The sequence below is a fragment of the Vipera berus genome (genome assembly GCF_964194415.1).
Source record: "Vipera berus genome assembly, chromosome: 1".
NCBI classification, from domain to species: Eukaryota; Metazoa; Chordata; class Lepidosauria; order Squamata; family Viperidae; genus Vipera; species Vipera berus.
The window spans coordinates 74,976,323-75,001,834 of NC_138202.1; the positions used below are offsets into that span (position 1 = coordinate 74,976,323).

A 25,512-nucleotide genomic window follows, 5' to 3' on the forward strand; every position below is an offset into this window, starting at 1 on the left:
AAAATGATTTACAGACCTCTCTTAAGCAGAAGATCAACTCCAATCCTTACTAAACTGGTTGCTTCTACTGTATTATTCAAATAACTCCCTGCTACTGGTACCGCAAAGAGCACTAAAGACCTACGGTAGTTCTTTCTCCAGGCCTCTGACAAAAGTGATTGAAACCCCTTTCTTGCTTTTCATTCCCCTCCTTGAACAATTTTTTTGCCATTGTTGTTCTTTTCTTGTATGCGGTTTTGTTTTATGCTGTTTTTCAAGGTTTTTTTTTTTGTATTCTTTATTTTGAAATAAAGGACCTAGGACCTTGGAGTCCTAGTGGACGATCACTTAAACATCAGTCAGCAGTGTGCGGCAACAGCCCAAAAAAAGCTAATACAATTCTTGGTTGTATAAACAGAGGCATAGAATCAAAATCACATGAAGTATTAGTACAGCTTTATAAATCCTTAGTAAGGCCACACCTGGAATACTGCACCCAGTTTTGGTCACCACATTAGGAAAAATATGTTGAGATTTTGCAAACAGTGCGAAGAATAGCAACTAAGATAATTAAGGATCTGGAGACAAAAACATATGAAGAACAGTTGCAGGAATTGGATAGACCAGTCTAGAGAAAAGAAGGTCTAGTGGTGACATGATAGCAGTATTCCAGTATTTGAGAGGCTGCCACAAAGAAGAGGGGGGGGGTCTCCTTATTTTCCAAAGCAACAGAAGGCAAGACAAGAAACAATGGATGGACACTAATCAAGGAGAGAAGCAACCTGGAGTTAAAGAAAAACTTCCTAACAGTGAGGACAATTAACCAGTGGAACAGCCTGCCTTCAGAAGTTGTAGGTACTTCATCACTGGAGGTTTTTAAGAAGACTGGACAGCCACTTATCTGAAATGGTATAGGGTCTCCTGCTTGATCAGGGGGTTGGATTAGAAGACCTCCAAGGTCCCTTCCAGCTCTATTCTGTTTAATGTTTTTAACAACTATAAACAGCTCAGAGTTGTTGCTGGGAGTTGGGTGGCTTATAAATAAAGATATTATTGTCATTCTTATTATTATTCATTTTAAGCACTTTATATATAAAACAGAACCCTGCCATAGCATAGCAATAACTAGGAGGAAGATATATAAAACAGCTCTATATAGTTTGAACACTCAATGTTGTTACTAAATTTTATTTTCAATAAAGACGTATTAGAAAGATTCTTCATTTGAATGCATTTTTGAATTCTAGCAAACATACCAAAAGCTTCTGTTCATTAATACTAAAAAGGATATTGAAGATTATTCTAAATGCTATTGATAATACAGATAGTTATTAGTCAAAATATTCAGAGGCATAATACATCTTATCCTCAGATAGTATGAACAAATAATGAAAGTCTACAGAGATTCTCAATCATCCAAGTCCTGAAAAACACCTTTGGGAAAATAACGAAAGCTTCCTCAGTTTATCCAAAATACCAAAATTTATTATATATCTCCATAAGACAGTCAATTATATTTAATCACTCCTAACCAAAAGCCTTATTTAGAATACTGGGACATAATTTATAAATTTTGCAGGGCATTTAAACTTTGTGAGTTAGACAGGAGATTTACAATTTTATGCAATCCTTTTCATTCTCTTGCAATGGTTCCTGAAAACCAATGGAAATGTACTTGTATATTACTTATTGCACACTGAAGGAAGAGAAAAACAGCATAACAGATTCACATGTATAAACATTTGAAAATGGTATATCAAATAAAGAGTTCAAGGAGGCATACCTCTTTAACTTGGGCCAAATATGAAAAAAGAATACCACGCTCTTTTACAATGACATTTATTGAATGTATGACTAGCTTCCAGTCAATAACACAATGGGATGAGTTTTACACCACTTTAGATTCAAAGGCAAAAAGGTTCTTCAGACTGCATAGTAATCTGCTACTCCTAAAACCAACTGCATCTTTATCTGAGAAATTGGTATGTCATCTGTGCATATTAAAATATAATTTTATTTTTATATCCTATAACTTATACATTTGTTCTGAAGAATATTATTACATAAGTGACAAGATTAAGAACTAATTCATTATGCTTAGCCAGTCATGGCAATTTCACTCCTTTGGAAAACTCAACTTCCCAGACCAGGGTCTCAAATTTAAGTACTCCAAATAGCCTTTGATAAATGTCTTTAATAATAATAATAATAATAATAATAATAATAATAATAATAATAATAATAATAATAATAATAATAATAATAATAATTTAATTTTTATACCGCCCTTCTTGCTTGGGGATTACTTTTAATTTTGAAAAGGTATTTCCCCATCTCTCAAAAGTACAAATATGTAAATTTTAGGGAGTGCCTACAAATCATAACAAATCAGAGTTTAAATGGAGTCTTCCCAGTAAATTGGGATGGTTCTATACAACAGAAAAATAACAAAATTCTCTGCATCACTCACCTGAACCTATCACAGACTTATCTACTCAACCAATAAAAGCTAAAAAATTCAGATAAATACCGTAATGTGTTATTTTTCTCCATTTCTAATTCTTTATTTCAAAATAAAAATATCTGATACTTTACAACTACAATAAAGAGGTATAATCTTTTTCCTCAATGTTCTTTATTACTACTGAAATGGTTGACAAAAATATCTCTTAAACTATTATACAAAGAAATAACTATAAGTCAATGACACGTACCTGACCAATGCCCCGTTGTACTTCCTGATCTATCAGTACATGTTTCACTCACTGGCCGAAAAACAGTCTCCCAGCCTCCAGTTGCATAGCGCCAATTCTGAGATTCCAAAATCAATGTTCTTTCAGTGCCGTATGCTATCATGAAGCAGTAGACCACGTGATGAAGTTGACAACCATAACCACATCCTTTGTTGATATTGCATACTAGTTTCTTGGCTTTGCTACAATCCTTGGGGTTCTATGAACAATAAATGGAACATGTAGAAAAAATAGAGGTATAAGAACTTTTTTCAAAATAAATATGAGCAAAAATTAACAATTACCATGTATTTGCCTGGAAAATGACACACTCTAATCTGTTAGAATTTTTTTGTACTTTTTTTTAATGCTATTTTCCCTCTGTTGCTCTGTTACGTGTTAAGGTAACAGAGAAAAAAAAAGTACTTTAGAACTTATTTTGTCCCTGCACTGAGGTTGTCTAAAAGACTGTTATGTTTAATTTACACAAGACAATGCTATTTTGCCTTTGGAATAAATACAGATATTAATAATTTTATCTTTAAAACCTCTTATTTATTCCAACCTCTTTTTAAAATATTATTTCACAGGAAACCTTGACATCTGTTATGCATTTGCTTTAATATATTTTATTCATTTATTGTTATTTATTAAATTTACATTTTCTTTACATATGAAGATTCTTAGGATAATCTGTGTTCACCTCCAATTCTTATGATGTATTTATAAATTATCACAAAACAAAACTGGAGATATGAAGATGCTTGGAGTAAAATGCTTAATTACCAATTAAATTATCCGAATTCATCTAAAACATATATAAGTGCTTCCTGAACTGTTTTGAGAGTTACAGAAAAAATGTGAAAAAAGTTATTTCACCTCGGAAATTCACTGTGAAAATCTAACTCAAATAGCAGCACTATTTCATAAACATTCAGATGAGCAACGTATGGAAACTAACCAAAGACAGAAGCAACCTAGAACTAAGAAGAAATTTCCTGACAGTTAGAACAATTAATCAGTGGAACAACCTGCCTCCAGAAGCTGTGAATACTCCAACACTGGACGTTTTTAAGGAGAGACTGGACAGCCATTTGGCTGAAATGGTATAGGATTTCCTGCCTGAGCAGGGGGTTGGATTAGATGACTTCCAAGGCCCCTTCCAACTTTATTATTATTATTATTATTATTATTATTATTATTATTATTATTATTATTATTATTATTATTATTATTATTATTATTAACAACAACAACAACACAGAAAAAACTAAATGAAACTTTCCTTAGAACTAGGAATTCCAGAACCTTCCCAAGAAATGAATAATTCTTATGATATAACCAAACATGGAATATCTGGTAATAGGCTCTGCAGTGCTTTGGATAAAGTTTTTCTAAGCACATAGAAGCATGAAATGAATTCCTCTTTACAAACCTTTAAAGCAACTGCATTTTTTGCTAGAAACAAACAGTCTTCTGCTGCGGCCATGCAATACATAAAAAAGTTTAGCTGCTTTAGGATAATGCAGATAGATACTACCTCCAAAAAACATCTTCCTGAATCTGAATCCAAAGCACTGCGCAACTGTACTTGATGAAATAATATACTCTTTGCCAATGAAGAATAAGTAAGATGTAGTTCTCTTCTATAGAATCTGATATTTGGTTAAAGGATACTCTTTTTTTGCATTTCCAGTCCTATTTATTCATTCACAAACAACTGTGTATACAAATTTCCAGAGTGGCTTCAGAACTTTGTAAAATGACACTTTTTTGGATTAAGTAATAATAAATGCTTGAGGAATCCGATTAATATACTGATTTTTATTATTGAAAGGACTGGAAATGCAAAAAATGAGTATCCTTTAACCAAATATCAGATTCTATCCAATATTAAACAAATGGCCATCTGGTCACACAATGGGACATCTCCTTTCTCTTCTCTAGTTCCAATTATACCTGACACTTCTCTGAAGAGTCCCCTGAAATTTTTGAGCAGATTGGACTAAGGAGGAGGAAGGAACAGGGAAATTCATTCCACCAATGAAATGTATTATTTTATTTACTTAATGGGGTTCTTCTTTCTAAATCGTTAACAGTTTTGAATACTGTTTGAGTATATTATTATATTAAGATGTCCTATATAGTCTTTCCCCAGAATTGTTACCTGAAGGTAAGTTATTCTCCTCTGCACTAGCTCTGTCAAATCTTTGGCTTCTTTTTCTCGCCAAGCACCTGCTCCATCAGTTTGACTGAGGTAGAACAGATCTGTCATTATTGACCTGTTAAAAAAGAGACTCCAAATCAACCTTTGAAATTATCAGGAAAATCAGTAACAGAGTCAAAGTATTTCTTGCCAAACCATCTTAACATAAGAATAAATATATTTACCACTTTATTGCTATAAATGTCACAGTTACATTTAAGATGTAACATTACAATGGATGGGAATTCCTTTTCTATTAAACAATCACATTCCCACATGATTTAATTTTTCTTCCTAACCATTCCAAAGAGTATTCATAATGAATGAATTCTTGATGGGCAGATTGGTGAAATGAGTCACTGGCAACAAAACAAAATATGCACACTTCACATATTCAACGTTATCAGAAACATGTCAAAGCAAGCAAAATAATAGGAAGATTGTAAAACAATGTCTGTATTGAATATGTACTCAGGTTCTTGCACAATTAATTAGTTTAATTAATTCATGTTCTAGCACAGAGGTCCCCAACTCCCAGGTTGTGGACCAGTATTGGACCCTGGCATGCTAGGATTTGGGCCACAAAAGCAGTGGGTGAGCAAGCGAAGCTTCATCTGCACATGCACAGGATCTAGACTGCATGTGAAACCATTCCTCCCCGGTCCGTGGAAGACAATTTTTCTTCCAAAATTGGCCCTGTTCCCAGAAAGGTTGAGTACTGCTGTTCTGGGATATTAATATTCTATGGCCGTAGCTACTATGGCATTATTTTGTGAATGGGTGAATGGGTCACTATCTATGCAAGAATTACAGGAATGCTACTTCATTGTTGTAGGGCAAAATAACAAAATATTAAAATCCTTCTGTTTATACCAAACAGAATCAAGTTAAGGTTACAGTATTTTGATGGTTTTGCTTCAAATTCATGCCTTTCCCTTTTCGAGGACTGGAGTGGCCTTTAATTTTCTTTCTTCCCGCATTCCTCAAGTAAGGTTATACCCATAGTCCTCTACAATGGAGGCCAAGAGTCCCACAACAGGCACTCTAAATTCCAGAGAAGGCCATCAATCAAAACACACTAAGAACTTCTGGTTTTTAGTATCAATTTCCAGAAAGCAGAATTATATCTTCCATAACTCCTACTAATCTTTAATAATTTAATAAACTCCTTAATAATTTAATAACTGAGAAATATCTTAAATTAAAAACTGAACTGTCAAAGGACTAAGAAGGTATCAGCCTTGAGTCACAGTAGATCAAGATCCCATGAATGTTTATTACAATCATTCATTTAGTGACTGTTCAAAGTTATAATGGCCTTGAAAAAAGTGACTGTTTTTCACACGTATGACCACTGTAGCATCCCCAGGGTAACGTGATCAAAATTTGGATGCTTGACAACTGGCTCATATTTATGACGGTTGCAGAATCTCAAGGTCATGTGATCTTTTGTAACCTTCTGACAATAAAAATCAATGGGGAAGGAAGATTCACTTTACAACTGTGTTACTAACTTAACAACTGCAGTGATTGTCTCACTCAGCAATGGAAATTTGGGGCTCAAAGGTGGTTATAACTTGAGGACTACCTGTATTTATATGCTTCCTCTCCTTGAATAGTTCTGAATAGTTTATAAAGTATAATACATACATATATGACAAGCGTTAAAAGTAAGATATAAATTAAAAGGAGAAGGAAAAAGAGGATACATATAAAACAGAAAAAGCAAACCAGTGATATTAAAATGTCTGGAAAGTTAATATGTTTTGACCCCTCAAAAATGTAACAGGAGATTTACTTCAACTCGTGGCATTTTTTCCCTATAATATATATTTTTACCAGGATAAAAGAGTACTCTCTAATGTGTAGTATTGCCGTCAGTGGGATTTGAGGCCTTCCAGATTGTTATGGATATTCTGATTTATAATTCTGGATCCCTCCCAAATGTCGACTCTTCTTATTTTCTTACTAAAGTCCTAGCCAACTGACAGCTTCAGAATAATTTAGAAAAGAAAAACCTCACCACTGTAAAAGTATCCCTACTCTATACAAAATTTTAGATAAAACTTATATACAGATAAAACTTTACTGGTTAAACTGAATCAGAAATCAGGGCATTTGAATTTTTTTTAAAAAAGCACAGCTGAATAAGCAAATCACATGTAACAATCTGTTTGAAAAATCTGTTTTCAATCTGTTTGAAAACCAACAAACAACTTGCAACAGATGTGCCAAAGGTTTTAAAGAAAATGAAAATCTCTTAGAAGTGACCTACCTCCAGAATCATTACCACAAAAAAACTTTTTTGCTTTCTAAACATCCTTAGCATAAGGAAAGGAAAGGAAAATTTTCCTTCCTCCTAATAGTTCAGATATAGAAGTTATTCTAACATGGCAGCTAAACAAAAAGGAATGTCTTTTAAAAAGTCTTTTAGTTTATCTTAGTTTTCTACTTAAACTTATTTTTCTGGAACTTTTCTCTTTTATACATTCTATAATTCATATTCTTTCAGAAGAAAACGATTCCCTATCTAGCAGATAGGTTGATCTAGTATATATTAGTGGTGATCTGTTATGGTTATAATATTTTTGATTTAAGAAGTCTCAACAATTGTGATAAAACAGCTATAAGTAATGCAGAAGAATATACTTTAATACAAGTGATTAAATATTTTACTGCATTTATTCATTCTTATGGTTTTATTAAGGATTTTACAGAAATAATACCAACATATTGCTCAGGCTGTGAATCAAATAATTGCAATTGAATATATTAATCAGTATTATTCCACGTAGTCAAAATTTACTGGATTGAATAGTTTTCTTTCTACATAAAGTTTGTGTTCTCTTTTTTCTGTTATTTTGGGAAAGGTACACCTTTTTGGTTCTACTATTTCTTTTTTTATTATTAAAGTCATATAATTTTATTAAAAATACTTGATAAGATCTGAAAAAAGTAATTTAATGATAAGAGTATGGGACACACTGGCTTAAATAGATGGTCCTGTAAAATGCTTAAGGCTTTACGCACTACTGAGACTGTCCTTGAACTGAACTTAGAAATCAAAATAGCAATCAGTAAAGTGATATGGGGATTTTATGTACCTTGGATTTAAATCCAGATAACCATATCAACTGTTAAATTATGTTAAACAACTGCGTCATCTTCATATCTCACACTGTTCTATTTAAAAAAAATGTATATGTATATGCATATGCACATATGTTTGTAGATAGATAGAGATAGAGATGGATGGATGGATGGATGGATGGATAGATAGGAGATACACAGACATATACGGTATGTATGTATACGTATATGTATACATGCAATAGAATGTATATGCAATAGAATGAGTTGGTGATTTTTCATCTACTGTATTTCCTGTGTTTTTTTTATTTTTTGTACCTTGAGTGGGGGTTTTATTTATCTTTGTAAAACCTGTTTAAATATATAAATTAAAAAAATATATATATATACAGTTTGAGAATATACCTTTACGAAAATTCTAGGTATCTGGAACAATCTCTTTGAGAGTACACCAGAAGCAGTTAGATGGTTAGCTTCCTTAGATATTGAACTATAACATCTATTCTATTGCGATTCTATGGCGCCATACTGTGTCAATTTCATCATGGTTTTACCCTAATTTAATACTTTATCTCATTTATTGTATTGTCCACATACTTTACATATATGTTGATGCTCTGTGTAAACGTATATTTATGTTTGTGCATGTGTTTTATTAGTGTTGTATATCAAGGATTGTATGACCTCTGTAGATGCCATATGCTAAATAAATAAAAATGATACAATTTTTAACAAATACCAAATTACACTGAATACTAATTATTTTTTCATAAACAGCCTTTTACCAAATTGTAGTTGTGATAAGCTCTTTTATTGCTATAAGTATCTACAAGTGAAACTCAAAAAATTAGAATATCATGCAAAAGTTCATTTATTTCAGTAATGCAACTTAAAAGGGGAAACTAATATATGAGATAGACTCATTACATGCAAAGCAAGATAGTTCAAGCCGTGATTTGTCATAATTGTGATGATTATGGCGTACAGCTCATGAAAACCCCAAATCCACAATCTCAGAAAATTAGAATATTACATGCAATCAATAAAACAAGGAGTGTACATAGAACAATATCAGACCTCTGAAAAGTATAAGCATGCATATGTACTCAGTACTTGGTTTGGGCCCCTTTTGCAGCAATTAATTGCCTCAATGCGGTGTGGCATGGAAGCTATCAGCCTGTGGCACTGCTGAGGTGTTATGGAAGATCAGGATGCTTCAATAGCGGCCTTCAGCTCTTCTGCATTGTTCAGTCTCATGTCTCTCATCTTTCTCTTGGCAATGCCCCATAGATTCTCTATGGGGTTCAGGTCAGGCGAGTTTGCTGGCCAATCAAGCACAGTAATCCCATGGTCACTGAACCAGGTTTTGGTGCTTTTGGCAGTGTGGGCAGGTGCCAAGTCCTGCTGGAAAATGAAGTCAGCATCCCCATAAAGCTCGTCTGTGGAAGGAAGCATGAAGTGCTCCAAAATCTCCTGGTAGACGGCTGCGTTGACCCTGGACTTAATGAAGCACAGTGGACCAACAGCAGCAGATGACATGGCTCCCCAAATCAACACAGACTGTGGAAACTTCACACTGGACTTCAAGCATCTTGCAGTGTGTGCCTCTCCATTCTTCCTCCAGACTCTGGGTCCTTGGTTTCCAAATGAGATGCAAAAGTTGCTCTCATCAGAAAAGAGGACTTTGGACCACTGAGCAACAGACCAGGTCTGTTTTTCTTGAGCCCAGGTAAGACGCTTCTGACGTTGTTTGTTGTTCAGGAGCGGCTTGACAAGAGGAATATGACATTTGAAGCCCATGTCCAGGATCCGTCTGTGTGTGGTGTCTCTTTTTTTTTAATTGAAAAGTTTTTCAATACATTTTATCTTTAACAACCCCTCCCCCCACCCCCTTCCCAACCCTCCCCAACCCTCCTCCCCTCCCCTTCCCCCCTCCCCGTCCCCGACTTCCCAGAGCTAAATACAAGGTATAAAAGTAAAAACAATCATAAACAACCATATGCTAACAAAAATAAGCTATTAAGTCTATCGCACTCTAGTTCATGTAAAATGACTACAAGCAATACTAGTATCACATCAAAACTTATGCAAATGCTAAATGAAACTTTTTAGTCCCATATTTATTCTGGATGTAATCAATCCATTTTTTCCACTCCGTAATATAACGTTGTTGCGAATGGTCTTTCAAGTACGCCGATATCTTTGCCATTTCCGCCAGGTCAGAGACTTTTAAAGTCCATTCTTCTATAGTCGGCAGTTCCTCCTTCTTCCAATATTGACCTACTAAAAGTCTTGCTGCCGTAATTAAGTTCAACATCAACTTGGTGTCCACAACAGTAGTGTCAGTAATTATGCCCAGTAAAAACAATTGCGGACAAAACTTTATCCTTTTCTTAAATATCTTCTGCATATTCCACCAGATTTTAATCCAAAAAGCTTTAACCTTTTTACAGGTCCACCATATATGAAAATACGTTGCATCTTCGCCACCACATCTCCAACATGTGTGGTGGCTCTTGATGCACTGACTCCAGCCTCAGTCCACTCCTTGTGAAAGTCCCCAACACTTTTGAATGGCCTTTTCCTGACAATCCTCTCCAGGCTGTGGTCATCCCTGCTGCTTGTGCACCTTTTTCTTCCACACTTTTCCCTTCCACATAACTTTCTATTAATGTGCTTTGATACAGCACTTGGGGAACATCCAACTTCTTTTGCAATTACCTTTTGAGGCTTTCCCTCCTTATGGAGGGTGTCAATGATGGTTTTCTGCACAACTGTCAGGTCAGCAGTCTTCCCCATGATTGTGATTCCTACGGAACCAGACTGAGAGACCATTTAAAGGCTCAGGAACCCTTTGCAGGTGTTATGGCTTAATTAGCTGATTAGAGTGATACACTTTGAGCCTAGAATATTGCACCTTTTCACAATATTCTAATTTTCTGAGATTGTGGATTTGGGGTTTTCATGAGCTGTATGCCATAATCATCACAATCATGACAAATCACGGCTTGAACTATCTTGCTTTGCATGTAATGAGTCTATCACATACCGTATATTAGTTTCCCCTTTTAAGTTGCATTACTGAAATAAACGAACTTTTGCACGATATTCTAATTTTTTGAGTTTCACCTGTAAGGTACAAAAATTTGTTTTAAAAACCACTGCATTCTATATGTTACATTCTGTTAAAATACAGGGTATTTTTCATATAATATAATAGTTTCCCAGTTAATTTCATATTTTCTAATTAACTGATCTATGAAATTTATGTCATAATTTCAGTTCCATGGAAGTCATGGGTCCAGGAGTTTGGATACATTCTGTAAATTAGATCATTGGATATACCTTGGTTGAAAAAGTTTTGCCTTATGAGACACTGTTTTGCCCAAGTAAAGATTACAGATAGGAGTTTTAGTAGCATATAAATAGACAGATGGTAGCTCCAAAAAGAGCTTTTGTTTGTATGGGCACTGTTATGTATTGAGCTTTTGGGAAGACCTTATCACGTGTATGCTGGAAAGCTAACGGTTATCCAGCAATACAGATGGGACTTTCCAGTCCAGGCTGCAGTCAACTTGGTGGGAATGATGGGTTCAATCTGATTGGTTGTTCAGACTATGGGAGACTATATAAAGACTGCATGGGTACCCCTAACCCTCAGTACAGTTAAAGTTATGAATAAAGCAACTATTCTTCTGTACTCATCTGCCTGGCATCTTTCCTGCTCGTCCGAACCCGAAACATAACAGTGGCAACGAAGATGGGATCCTGCTTCGCAAAGAGCTGAAGTCACGAGGGGTCGGCTTTACATGCTGGTGGGAAGAGGCATCTTTCACCCCCTTCTCTTTTGGCCAGCTAGTATTAATACGCTAGCAGCCACACACTCAGAATTACCCGTCTGAGCTCGTAAAGCAGGATCCAGAATGCAGGAGTTGAGAAGATGCCAAAGGTTGGCAAGCTCTGAGAGTTCGACATTCGCCACCCCAAAGAGTGGCCGTCGTACCTCGGGCAGATCGAAAATTACCTACGGGCAAATCAAATCGCTGAAGGCCTCAAGGCAGCAACACTACTCTGCATATGTGAACCTGCAACATTTGATCTAGTGGAGAGCCTATTTGCCCCCACGCCGATAGAGTCAGTATCGTTTGCCAACCTCAAGCAAAAGTTGAATGCACATTTTAAACCGAGAATATCCAAAATGGCGTGGAGATTCAAATTTGATCAGAAAGTGCAACACCCAGGAGAAACGGCATCGGAGTTCATCGCAGGCCTGTGCCAGGCCGCGCGTCTTTGCAAATTCTCCAACCTGGAAGAACGCCTGAGGGATCGGTTAGTATGCGGCCTTCACGATAAAGCCCTCCAACAGAGACTATTCGCAAAACCAAATTAACACTTTTGGAGACACAAGACGAAATAATGGCTGACGAAGCAGCCGGAGGCGCAGTACAAGTAGTGCAAACCACCAAACCTCTCAAAACAGAAGAATCAATCCAACACGAGGTCGCAAAATATGGCGGCAAAACCACAGTAGAGGAAGAGACAAAGATAGACAAGCTACAGAAGCAAGCAGGAACACAAGAACGCAGACTTCAACAAAAAGAGAATAATTATAAGGCAGTTCTCTTCCCTAGATGCATGGGTTGTGGCGGCAACCATGCCCATGTGAACTGCAGGTTCCGGATGGCCACGTGTCAGGCCTGTGGAAGGACTGGACACATCGCAGTTGTATGCCGAGCTCATCAAAGAGACGGTCAACACAAGCAGCAGTCGGGGGAGCCGACAAGGAGAGGTACTGGGGCCCAGGGTCCAACCAGTGTGGGGGGGGTTAAAAGCCGGAGGAGTATCTGCCGCACAGGGGCTCGACGTCCCCTTAAATCCAAGCTTAAACTTTCAATCGAATTACAAGGCATTCCATGTAACATGGAATTAGACTCTGGCTCAGCAGTCTCGATCATTTCGCATGAGACATTTAACTGTTTGCAGCCGCAGCAATCACTGGGTGAAATTGAGGCCCTCAAGCATTATTCTGACCAACTTTCAGAACGCCCATGTTAAAATCAAGGGGGAAGCCACCCTGTCAGTAAAATTTAAAAAGTTTCTAGGGCACCTGGATGTCGTAGTGGTAGAAGGCCAACGAACAAGTCTGATAGGACTTGACTGGTTTGAGTCATTGGGAATCCAGATAACAGGCATAAATCGAACACAAAGTATTGACCTCAGAACTGTGTGTGAGGAATTTGCAGATGTGTTCGATTCTAAGTTGGGAACTTACACAGGGCTGCCTATTTCGTTTAAATTAGACCCTAATGTAATGCCAATCAGAATAAAACCAAGAAGAGTTCCGTTTACATTAAAACACAAAATCGAAGCAGAAATAGATAAATTAGTGGAACAAGGAGTGTTGCAGCCTGTTGAAGGGGGGAATGGTAAACCCCTATCGTTACCCCACTTAAGCCAAATGGAGAAGTTCGTATTTGCGTGGACTATAAGTGCACCCTAAACAAAGCTTTACACCAGCATGCTTACCCGGTTCCAATAGTCAGCCATATTCTCGCCTCTTTACAGGGAGGCGCCATTTTCGCTAAGCTCGATTTGGCGCAGGCGTACCAGCAGCTGCCAGTAGATGAGGCCACAGCAGCGGCTCAAACTATAGTCACACACAAAGGAGCTTTCAAGGTCAAACGGCTGCAGTTTGGCGTAAGCGTAGCACCAGGCATATTTCAAGAAATTATGGAACGCACACTTAAGGGCATTCAGGGTGTTTGCCCATACTTTGATGATGTTCTCATCGCAGGAGAATCTGAATAGATTTTGGCTAGTAGGCTCAGGGCTGTATTGCACAGGCTACGCAACACGGGCCTTAAATTGAAAAGAAACAAATGCAGTATAGGGGTCACTGCAACAGAGTTTTTGGGATTCCGTATAGATGCCAGTGGAATCCACCCTGCAGAATCAAAGGTAAAGGCCATCAAATTGGTTCCTAGTCCCAAGAATAAAGCAGAATTACAAGCATTTTTGGGTTTATTGAATTTTTATCATACATTTCTGCCTCATAAGGCAGCCATAGCAGAGCCCCTCCACTGGCTGCTTGATAAGAAGGCTGTCTGGAATTGGACCAATGTACATGAGAGGAGTTTTCAGGACCTTAAGGGCCTGTTGTCAGACAAATCTACTGTCACACATTATACAGAATCTAAACCTGTTTGCACTGCTTGTGATACATCTCCCTATGGAGTGGGAGCTGTTCTAAGCCACTTAGAAAAAAATGGGAAGCAAGTCCCCATAGCATACTATTCTAGAACCTTATCTGTTGCTGAAAGAAATTATGCACAAATTGATAAGGAAGCCTTAGCCATAGTGGCTGGGGTCAAAAAATTCCATGATTATTTATATGGAAGGAAATTCACTGTATTTACTGATCACAAAACCTCTTTTGGGCTTATTCACAACAGATAAGCAAACCCCCCACATATTATCACCTAGAATGCTCAGGTGGTCCATATTTTTGTCTGCTTATAATTTCAAGATGATTCACAAACCTGGAAAGGAAATGGGCCATGCAGATGGCCTCAGTAGGCTACCCTTACCTCTTATGGATCCTGATCTAGCCCCTGCTGCACAAATACTGTCCATACAGGATTTACCTGAATTCCCCCTCCATGCTGGGGACATTGCTGCTGAAACTGCTACAGATAGAATTCTAAGCAAAGTATTGTCGTGGGTATTCACGGGATGGCAAGACAGAAGTACAGGCCCTGAATTCCAGAGTTATTTTATCAGGAGGCATGAGTTATCTGCACACAAAGGATGTTTGTTATGGGGTAATAGTCATTATTCCCTCAGTTTTGAGGGACAGAGTACTACAGTCCTTGCATGAGGGACACCCTGGTATAGTGCGCATGAAAGCATTAGCTAGAAGCTACCTGTGGTGGCCTGGTTTAGATAAGGCTGTTGAGGAGCAGGTACACGGTTGCTATATCTGCCAAAGGTCAAGAGCTGAAATGCCTCAGGCACCTGTCCATAGATGGGAGGCAACTCACACGCCCTGGTCCAGGATTCATATTGATTACGCTGGGCCTTTTCAAGGACAGCTACTCTTAGTTGTAGTGGATAGCCACTCAAAATGGCTGGAAGTAGTTCCAGTCCCCAATATGACTACTGCTAGGACCATCCAGGTGCTGAGGAAACTTTTTGCTACACATGGGCTACCTGATGTCATAGTTTCAGATAATGGGGCTCAATTTACAGCTGCTGAGTTTCAGGCTTTCCTCAGAGCAAACATGATCAGACATGCCACATCTGCACCATTCCACCCATCGTCGAATGGACAAGCAGAACGAATGGTGAGAACGACCAAAGACGCACTCAAGCACATCATCACAGGTGAGTGGCACCACAGACTAGCAGACTTTCTACTTTGTCAACACTCCACACCTTGTACAGCCACAGGAAAAAGTCCTGCGGAGCTTCGCTGGGGCAGACGCCTCATCACTAAGCTGGACAGACTCCATCCAGACAGAGTGGCGTCAGATGCTGCTCAACCCAAACCCCTGAGGGGGCTACAACCTGGTGACTTGGTCTGGGCCAGAAATTATGGGCCGGGACATTTGTGGGTACCGGGGAAGGTGGTTGACAAATCAGGGCCCCATCATACACAGTAGGGGTGGAGGGAGGGCGTCTGGTAAGACGGCATGTGGGCCAACCAAGGAAGAGATTTCCAGAATGGTCACTAAGTGAGTATGGGGGTACTAGTCCCTCTCGTAGTTATCAAGCTGGCACACAGGCTAGCTCTTATCCTCCCTATCAGTGTTTTCAGCACACAGCAGGTTTCGAGTCTGAAGAGGACCAAGACAGCACGGAGGTGCAACATGGAACCCCTGATCAGTCGGATCAGCCAAACTCCAGTGACCACTGCGCTCACTCTGCTTCAAATTTTGACTCTGGGGTGGGCCTACCGGGTGAGGCCAGCCAGAGCAATCCTCCATCCTCAGATTCTCCAGCACAGGAGAGCATGAACACACCTGGCGTGCCAGATAAGTTGGTAGACCACAAAGTGGGTGGAACTCAAAGACGTTCCTCACGGCCTCACAGGCCACCTGCATACCTTGCTGACTATGTTGTCAAATAAGACAAAGTATTGTAAATGGTTTACCAGCTTGTGAGCATGCCCATTGTTTTTTGGATTTTGTTAATCAACATGTAATAGGTTGCATTTGCATACTGAAAGGGGATTAACTGAGAGAGAGTCTTTTCAGTGAGACGTTCTTTAATCTCTTTGTAGTCCACTATACACTATTAGGTAGTGCGATACTACTGGCAGAACAGTAAAACTGTCTGTCTCATTGGATGCAACCTATACATTGCATGTCCGTGAAGGTCACGCTATGATTATTCTACCTTGAATGGGGTCAAACATTCAATTAAATATTGGAGGTCGGGAGTGAATCATAATCCTTAAATGTCAAGGGTTATAATGTCTGTTCCTTAAAAGGGGAAGGGGTGTTATGTATTGAACTTTTGGGAAGAACTTATCACGTGTATGCTGGAAAGCTAACGGTTCTCCAGCAACACAGATGGGACTTTCCAGTCCAGGCTGCAGTCAACTGGGCGGGAATGATGGGTTCAATCTGATTGGTTGTTCAGACTTTGGGAGACAATATAAAGACTGCATAGATATCCCTAACCCTTAGTACAATTAAAGTTATGAATAAAGCAACTATTCTTCTGTACTCATCTGCCTGGCGTCTTTCCTGCTCGTCTGAACCCGAAACATAACAGACACTATTTATTGATGTTTACCATATTAAAAATTAAAATTGATTCCTTCGCTGCTATTATCGCTTCTCACAATTGTTCAATGGGATTTTAATATTGTATTATTTTTCAACATAGGCTGGCAAATAATTGATTTTGTAGACCATTCAGAAGACCCCAGGACTTTAAGAAACACTGGTTTATAATGTTACTCTATTTAAACAAGTTTGAAACTGCAACAAATATTTAATAACAACTACTAGTACCTTTCATGATCACCCAAGTTAAACAGAAGTTCATCAATATGTTTATGCAATTCATTTCCTTCCAAGTTTTTTAATTTCTTCAGCTCACTCTGGAGAAAAAACCAAAATTCCTTGACTCCATTTTCAATCCTTCTTCTTAGTATTTCATGGTCTTTTCCAAAGCCCACTAATAAAATAAAGAAAGTGAAGAGTAGTTAACATTAATTCTCTAAATGGGACACATGTTGCAAAACTGAATACTAATCTGAATATAAAAAATGTTTTCCTATACAAACCATCTCCTGTTTGCTGTTTGTAATTTTCCATCTGTTCTTTGGCTTTTATTAGCTGTTCTTCTAAAGCATGTACTCTTCCTGCAGCAGGGCCCTGATCAATAGAACCATCTGGTATCCTATAGCAAAAATAAAAGTGTGTGAAATAATTTAAATGGACACATGCAACTGCATTATTAGTTAAAAACTGCAAGAATTAGTATTGCAATTACGAAATTAACCAATCAATTTTTAAAATGTGTAGCCCAATAATAAATTACAATATGATAATTACAATGTCAGAGGAGTGAGCAATTTGTAAATATTATCTGGCAGTCTAAATAAAAAAAATTGTACAACACCACTATAAAAGGACAAGAGAAGAGAAATAATTATTCATGTTGTTTTAAGCACAATAAAATATGAAGAAGGCATACAACTGCCACTTCTGTTTATAATTGTACACAGGATGAATACCACTTACTGAACAATTTAGTTCAATATAAAATAATGTTATCTCATCCACATTTTGATACAATTTTCCAAATTTGGACTATCCAGGTATACACATATCAAAAGTAGCCTCTCTATTAGACAAACTTTCTGTAGATGGTTATGTGCTATCAGCTCTGTAATCCCAAATACTTAGAGTCATTCAGTTTACATACATTCATAAATTAGAACTTAAATGTTATACTTGGCTTTAATATTCTTATTCGGAATTTAGTAAGGAAAACCTCCAGATACTATGAATTAGGAGCTGGAAACTACATTCAGTAGCTGAAACACTTAAGTACAAATAGAATCCCAAAGTAATAAAACTTCATCTGAATTAAGGAAAAGATTGATCTCTTCATATCCTTACATGATGTAATTTTCAAATTCTTTTTCCTGCAAGCATTGGCTTGGTAATGTAACCAATGAATACAGGCTTTTATAACTAATTTCACAATGAGTTGGAGAGGATCATTCTCTTGGTGATTGACAGTTGAAAAGAAAGTCATTTTAACAGATTACGATTGAGGAGACAAGGAAAACAGGGTGGCCCCACATCTGTTCTAATGGGCACAATCCTTCTCACCCATTTAAAATGAAGGAATCAAATTTAATAACCTCCAATCCCTTGCATCTTTGGAACAGTCAGGTTGGAATGAAGTAGGCCCATTTTATCAAATGGGAACACTATGAAAACAACCTCAATGGGATGCAAAAAAAGGTAAGATCTATGATATATTCCTTTAGTTCATTCTAAACATCTTTAGTTGGGTACAGCAAGCTTAGAGAGAAAAATAAATAGTAAAAATTTATCAGTATCTACTTTCATATTCAGATTCATAGTCAACTGAGACAAGCTGGCAGAATAGAGCAAGTACAGCACAAATCAAAAATAGCATGAGAAACTTTTTTTGAGATTTAGTATAGCCCAACATAAAAATAACAAGCTCTAGGGTCTCAAATTCCCCAATGTAATAATAAATCCAGAAAGGAATATGCAGTTAATCTTCAATAATCCTACCCTCCAAGTTGAGATCTGCCTCCATCCTCCCATCCTTCTGTAAGAACATGAACACCTGTCAGCCTGGGGACCCAATCCAGGAGTACCACAATGTAGGTGCCTACTATACTGATAACAAACCCCACTCCGCCTCTTTTACCTGCTTCCCTATCTGCCCATCTTTTATTCTCATATTGCTGTATTCTCATTGTATTCTTTTTCATTGTTGATTCCACTGTTCCATGATTTTGTTACTGTTATATTTCTTTTCATTTTCTGTTTTTATTATTGTAAGCCAACTAGAGTAGCCCCACAGCAAGAGGTGGCAAATAAACTTAACAATTTAATAAACAAACAAACAAACAATCACATTTTCTGTATTTGGATGCAATTTTCTAAACAAAAATATGTGCATTACTGTATTATCTTATGTAGAAAATCTGCACAAAACAATATTCAATAGAAAACTATTTAAAAGTATGTTCTTTAGGTAAGCATGTACACAAATACTTGCATTTCAGAAGAATCACATATGACAGGGCACATATATTTTATGAATGATCTCTGGAGAGCCCGGGACAGGGGCCATTCCTCTGTCCTAGTCTTATTAGACCTCTCGGCGGCTTTCGATACCATCGACCATGGTATCTTACTGCGACGCCTCAGGGGACTGGGAGTGGGAGGCACGGTTCTGCGTTGGTTCTCCTCCTTTCTCCAGGGTCGCTCGCAGTCGGTGCTGACAGGGGGACAGAGGTCGACCCCGAGGCCTCTCACTTGCGGAGTCCCTCAGGGGTCGGTCCTCTCGCCTCTCCTGTTCAACATCTACATGAAACCGCTGGGTGAGATCATTCGCAGTTTTGGAGTAGGGTACCATCAGTATGCTGATGACACCCAGCTTTTTATCTCAACTCCAAACAATATCAGTGATGCCCTAGACGTGATGTCCCGCTGCCTGAAAGCGGTCCGGGAATGGATGGGGAGGAACAGGCTTCAACTGAACCCGGACAAGACTGAATGGCTGTACGTTCCGGCAAGCCAGGATATTCTGAACGTCCCATTGCTTAACATCGGGGACAAGTTACTACCCCCTGTTGATAGGGCCCGCAACCTGGGTGTCCTCCTAGATTCGCAGCTCTCCCTAGAAGACCACATAGGAGCTGTGACCAAGGGGGCCTTCTCCCGGGTTCGACTAGTTCGCCAACTACGGCCTTATCTGGACCTGGATTCCTTACGTACAGTCACCCATGCCCTTGTGACCTCTCGCCTAGACTATTGTAACGCTCTCTACATGGGGCTGCCCTTGAGATCCACTCGGAAGCTTCAACTGGTGCAAAGTGCAGCGGCACGGACACTCTTGGGAGCCCCCCGATACTCCCATATCACACCTCTCCTCCGTGCGCTGCACTGGCTTCCGGTTGCCTTCCGTGTGAAGTTCAAGGTGCTAACAATGACATACAAAGCCCTACATGGCATGGGTCCGGACTACCTACGGGAGCACCTTCTGCCAATGTCAGCACCCCACCGTCCTGTGCACTCCCACAGAGAGGGCCTCCTCAGGGTGCCACCGCTCAAGGAATGTCGGCTGGTGGCCCCCAGGGGGAGGGCATTCTCAGTGGGTGCGCCAGCCCTCTGGAACAGCTTACCAACCGAAATCCGGATGGCCCCCGACCTCCGTACCTTCCGACGCGACTTAAAAACTTTCCTGTTCCAGCAGTCCGGCCTGGCATGATAGCGTTAATTGGGGTCCCAATTTGTTTTCACTATTGTTTTTTATTATTTTTATTGTTCATCTGTATACCTTCCTTCCTCTGTACACCGCCCCGAGTCCCTCGGGAGAAGGGCGGTTTATAAAAACTAATAAATAAATAAATAAATAAATAAATATTTTAATCATGGCACATATAATGGTAGATTACAACAGACCAGAATTACAATAAAAGCAACCAAAGAATAATAAAAGCTTAAAACACAATACTTAATAAAAACATAATTATGGTAAATTATACATATTTTCTTCCATTCAGTTATGTCCAATTCTCAGAGACAGCATGGATAGGTTCCTATAGCTTTCTTGGCAAGATTTCAGAAGTAGTTTACCACCGCCTACTTCCTAGTGCTCAGCGAATGTGACTAGCTCAAGGTCAAATAACTGACTTCACACCCAAGGTGGGACTACAAACTCACAATCTACCAGCTTCTAGCCTGATGCCTTAACCAGTACAGCAAACTGCCTCTCGGACGTATAGAGAAAGGGGGAGGGAAAGGGTCACGGCAAGACTAGTCCATGCATAGAATATACCATTAACAGATAGCTGAGATGGCTGATATCTTTCTAGTGGCTGGAAAGGGCTGATAGCAGCACAAGAACAAGCACTAAGCACCAGATCCATAGAAGTGGAGGTCTAGGCATACCACAATAGATACAGCACAAGATACTGTGAAGAGGGGCCTCAGAGACAGTCCAACACAGAGTGGCAGGGTTTAAGATGCAGGCAGGAACACCATACTGTATATGGTTACTTATTTGTTAATGTATTTATTTTATTAATCAAATTTATACATTGCCCATCTCGCTATCTAAGTGACTAGGGGGTTTAAAAGAAAAATTGATCAAAATCTATACTCCTAAAAATCCATACAAAGATAAATAAAGTTAAAAAGATGGAGAGAGCATCCTCAAGACACCCACCACCCAGGGTTGCATCACACTCTTGGGTTCCCTTGCTAGTTGACAGAACCAAGTCTCAACACTCTTCCGGAAAAGCAGCAGAGTAGGGGCCAACCTCACTGCAAGATGTACCATAGAACGGAGGCAACAGCTATATAATAATAAATCCAAGTAGCATGAACCACAATAGCTCCTCAAGGGATTGTTTTATCCTTCCTCACTTCACGTAAGTAAAATATCTCAAGTAACTTCTTTTGGGTATATTGGGTTGAATCAAAATGGAATAAGTAGTTCTGTAGGAACTTACATGCCAAGCCATATAGAGCTTTCCACTGAAAACTAGCAGTTTACTTACACTTGGAAACATTAGCAACCACTGCAGATCCTAGCAATTAGATATAATATATGTATAATGTTCATAGTGGTTGATGCCAATTAACAAGTGAGCTATTGTACTGTTGACTCCAATACAATTTCCTATTGTCTTTAAATGTAGTCCCCCAACACTATGAGCATTGTTAAAGATGTGAATCATTGTAGTCAGGTCCTCCCATTCCAGGATGATGAATGGATGTGGGCAAAGGGCGTCTTCCATCTGCTCATATAGCAGACCCCCAAAATTCGAATCTTCTCCCTCAATCTGTCCATGGAGATTCTCAGTCATCCAGGTCATAGTTATCCCAAACATGCTTTTTCTACAAGGCAACTGGACTTTGTTTTTCTTTGAAGATGTTTCACTTCTCATCCAGTTGCCTCCTGGAAAAGCATCTCAAGAGCAATATATCCTCTCCACGTAACACTGCAGCTGCCAGAGAATTGCAAGGAAGAAACCATAATACATTCTGCTTGTGTTCACATTTAGCCAATTTCCTCCCATACAGACATCTAACAATTTCCAGGTACTAGTACAGGACTCCTATAGCATCTGTAGCTATGCCCAAATAGGCAATATAAAATTGGGTATCCAAAATACTGTATGAATGTCCCACTAGATATTAAATACCAGAGGGAGAAAATTAACATCTGTGGCACTCCCACAAAATTGCAAATATATTCACAAAAGTGAATTTGGAGATTTTCCTTATGAACTTTCCAGAAAGTTTCACATATGTACATAATTCATTTTTTAAAAACTCGGCATTTTTACATGACATTATTCAAAGTATACTAAGTTTAAATACAAATATCTTCATAAAATTAATAACTCTTCACTAAAAAAACAGAAATATTCCAACTATCTTAAGGCATCAAAATCAGATGCTATTTACAAAAGAAAAGAAGCAAAGTTTTCCTCAAATGATATTTGATAATATCATGGAAAGGCGCAGATTTATTTAATGTATTATATAGATTAAATTATGTTTATAAATGTAACTGCGTAGATTTCTAATTGCAAATTCTACCTCAGTGTAAGGCTTAAGTTTACTAATTACCATAAAGAGATCCATCTAACTACTAAACGCTACTGTTTGGAAATATCTCTGCATATCTAAAGTTCAAGTTTTATCTCAATCATAAAGCCATTTTTTACTTACTAGATATATATTATGTCTCAAACTGAATAAACAAAAACAGTAAGGAAAAAATGCAGGAAGATAAAATCTACATATGGAAAACCAGGTTGTTGTGATGCTAAGGCATCAGTCTAGAAACCAGGAGAACCAGTTATTCATTTGGTATCTCTATTTTTTGTAACAAAACAACATTTAATCTTAAAAAAAGACATTTTTGAAAAGATTAAAAATACAAACCAAGAAAGAAAAGAAAAAAATCAATGCCAAATATTTGCACTATGGACTATGGAGTAAAGGATGGTGGATGCCATTTACTTATGTCAGTTTCAACTTATTTCATGACAAATTGGTAGTCTTTGGGAAAAAGTGGAAGTTTGCCCATCCACTTTTTGGCCACAACTGTAAGCAGAGCGTAACTGCACATCCCTAAAATCGAGAGCATAAAGTTGCTTTGGTAGCCTAAAATTACTATCTTTTAAAATTTTCAGTTAGCTCTAAGGCCATCGTTAACTTTTCAAATATATTTTAAAAAATCAACATTAAACTTTCCATAGCTTCCACCATTGACAAAGAGATATATATCAAGAAAAAATATTACAGAATATGCGCACAGCTCTAAATGTATAATTGCAGGATCTGTCAGAAAATTATTTAATAATGAATTCAGCTTTGTTCTTATGTTTGTATATAGACAACAAAATCCCAGAGCACTCATGTTTTGAGGAAGATTTTAAAAGCCTACCTGAGAGACTCTGCCATTCGTCTTAAATCTTCATTCTGCTGTTTCAATCGTTCAAGTTTTGCTAGTATTTTTGACAGTTCACGGCTAGAGTGGTCCGGATGCTCACTGTCTCTCACTAAGTGGCCACCTATGTAAAAGAGCAAAGTTCCCCAAGCAAAAAGGATGAGCATAATCCATCGCCAGGAGCCAGTCCATGGCCGCATTTTCAAATGTTTTGTCCACTACAAAGTATTTTTTGTTCACAAAGTAAACATTGTAATTCCTCAGTCAATACAAAGATTCCAAGGTTTCAGTGCTATTCATCATCATCTTGTGCTTCTCAAGGCATTTATCCTATAGGAGAATTTCAGAATAATTATCCAGGATGATGAATATTCCAAGTACTCAGGTCACAGACGTTTTGGCTTTATGCCTGCAAAAAAGAAACAAAACGTTAGTGTCATATTTTAATGAAAATTATGTATTTAGATAGAGATCAAATTATTACATATGGAATTGCAAATCAATTCTTGGCTTTATACCACTTCAGCATCTGACCAAAGAATAACATACTGTGATAATAACACAAACACAAAATAACACAAAGAGAATTCATCCTTCACTTGTACAACAATAGGCTTTATTCCTTAGTCATATGTAAATAAGAAGAAACCTATCAATAAAGGAGAATGTTTGTAGCTCGGGGTTGAAATGAGGGGTCCTTGCTGTTCTCTGAGCTTGATTGTTTTCTTTGGTAGCACTGATATTTACTAGCTTGGGTAATGAAATGTGTGCAAGAAAACAACCACGTTCAGAGAGCACTAGAAACCTAATTCAGTAGATTAGAGTAATTCAGTAGAGAAAATCAATTTATATGGTTGTTAAAAGAAGACAAAGACTCTATAGCATGTAATCAATAATCATTTTTTCTCTACTTTCAAACTACTAGTTTTCATACAGCTAGATATAAACAAACTCTCTTGACCAAAGACAAACAGTTCTTATGAACCATGGTAGAAAAATGACATCTAATCCAAATACACTACCCTACCACCAATAGACAGATATTCTAAAAGTCCCCCTGGTCTGTTACTGTGCTATAATATATGATCAAAAAGATCTTACACTTAATCATAAATATGGGTATTCTGTTGAAAGTCTCAATAAATACAAATATATTTAGCTGCAACATGTCTCCAGTAATTGCAGAATAACAGCAATTATCTTCATAGCAAAGTCTGGGAGAACAGAAAACATTAATTTTGAGACAACAATATTTCACTGAATGCAAAAAACATGTATCAAGTTATTAAAAGTGTGCTTATTAAACCACTATAAATAAGAAATTGTTACAGAATATAATAAGCATTATATTGATTTAACCTATCTAAAATACTGCTAAAAGGTTACATCTGGCATTGTGTCCATTTACACAATGGAAACTTACATTGATAACAATGTCATGAACCTACTGAGGATAATTTCAGTGTGGAATGATTAAGGAGATAGTTTGATGCTTGGGAGATCCAGCTTCATTTAACCATATAAGGCTTGTTCTGGGACTTCAGGTCAGCCTTCATTTCCTCAATCCAGTTCTTTCTCACAAGGTTATTGACAGAAATAAAATGAACCCTGCTCAATTAACCAGAGAAGTCACCAAGGAAACTATATATCCATTATTATAGTAATATTATAGGATATAGATTAAGACAATGTTGGTGTATATATTTTCCTGATGACATATGCTATTACATCACATGTGCCTTGTACAATTATAGCTTTGCTATTAACAGAGCATACAGATTTGCATTTAGAAAGTCTAATCTCAGGGAACTG

General features: G+C 37.8%; 1 protein-coding gene and 1 long non-coding RNA gene across 6 annotated transcripts in view; one reads left to right on the top strand and one right to left on the bottom strand.

Annotated features, from left to right (window-relative positions):
* LOC308672403 overlaps window positions 1–25,512 on the top strand; it is a 415,494-nt gene that overhangs the window by 274,836 nt on the left and 115,146 nt on the right. The gene's annotated exons all lie outside the window — the stretch shown is intronic.
* FUT8 (fucosyltransferase 8) overlaps window positions 1–25,512 on the bottom strand; it is a 111,935-nt gene that overhangs the window by 45,593 nt on the left and 40,830 nt on the right. For all 5 annotated transcript variants that reach the window (XM_081335124.1, XM_081335125.1, XM_081335122.1 and 2 more), the window contains 5 exons: window positions 23,698–24,109; window positions 17,303–17,418; window positions 17,028–17,193; window positions 4,879–4,993; window positions 2,694–2,931 (listed from right to left, as the gene is read on the bottom strand). In XM_081335124.1, coding sequence (XP_081191250.1) covers window positions 2,694–2,931; window positions 4,879–4,993; window positions 17,028–17,193; window positions 17,303–17,418; window positions 23,698–23,900 — 838 coding nt within the window. In that variant the 5' untranslated portion in view covers window positions 23,901–24,109. The remainder of the gene's footprint in view (window positions 1–2,693; window positions 2,932–4,878; window positions 4,994–17,027; window positions 17,194–17,302; window positions 17,419–23,697; window positions 24,110–25,512) is intronic.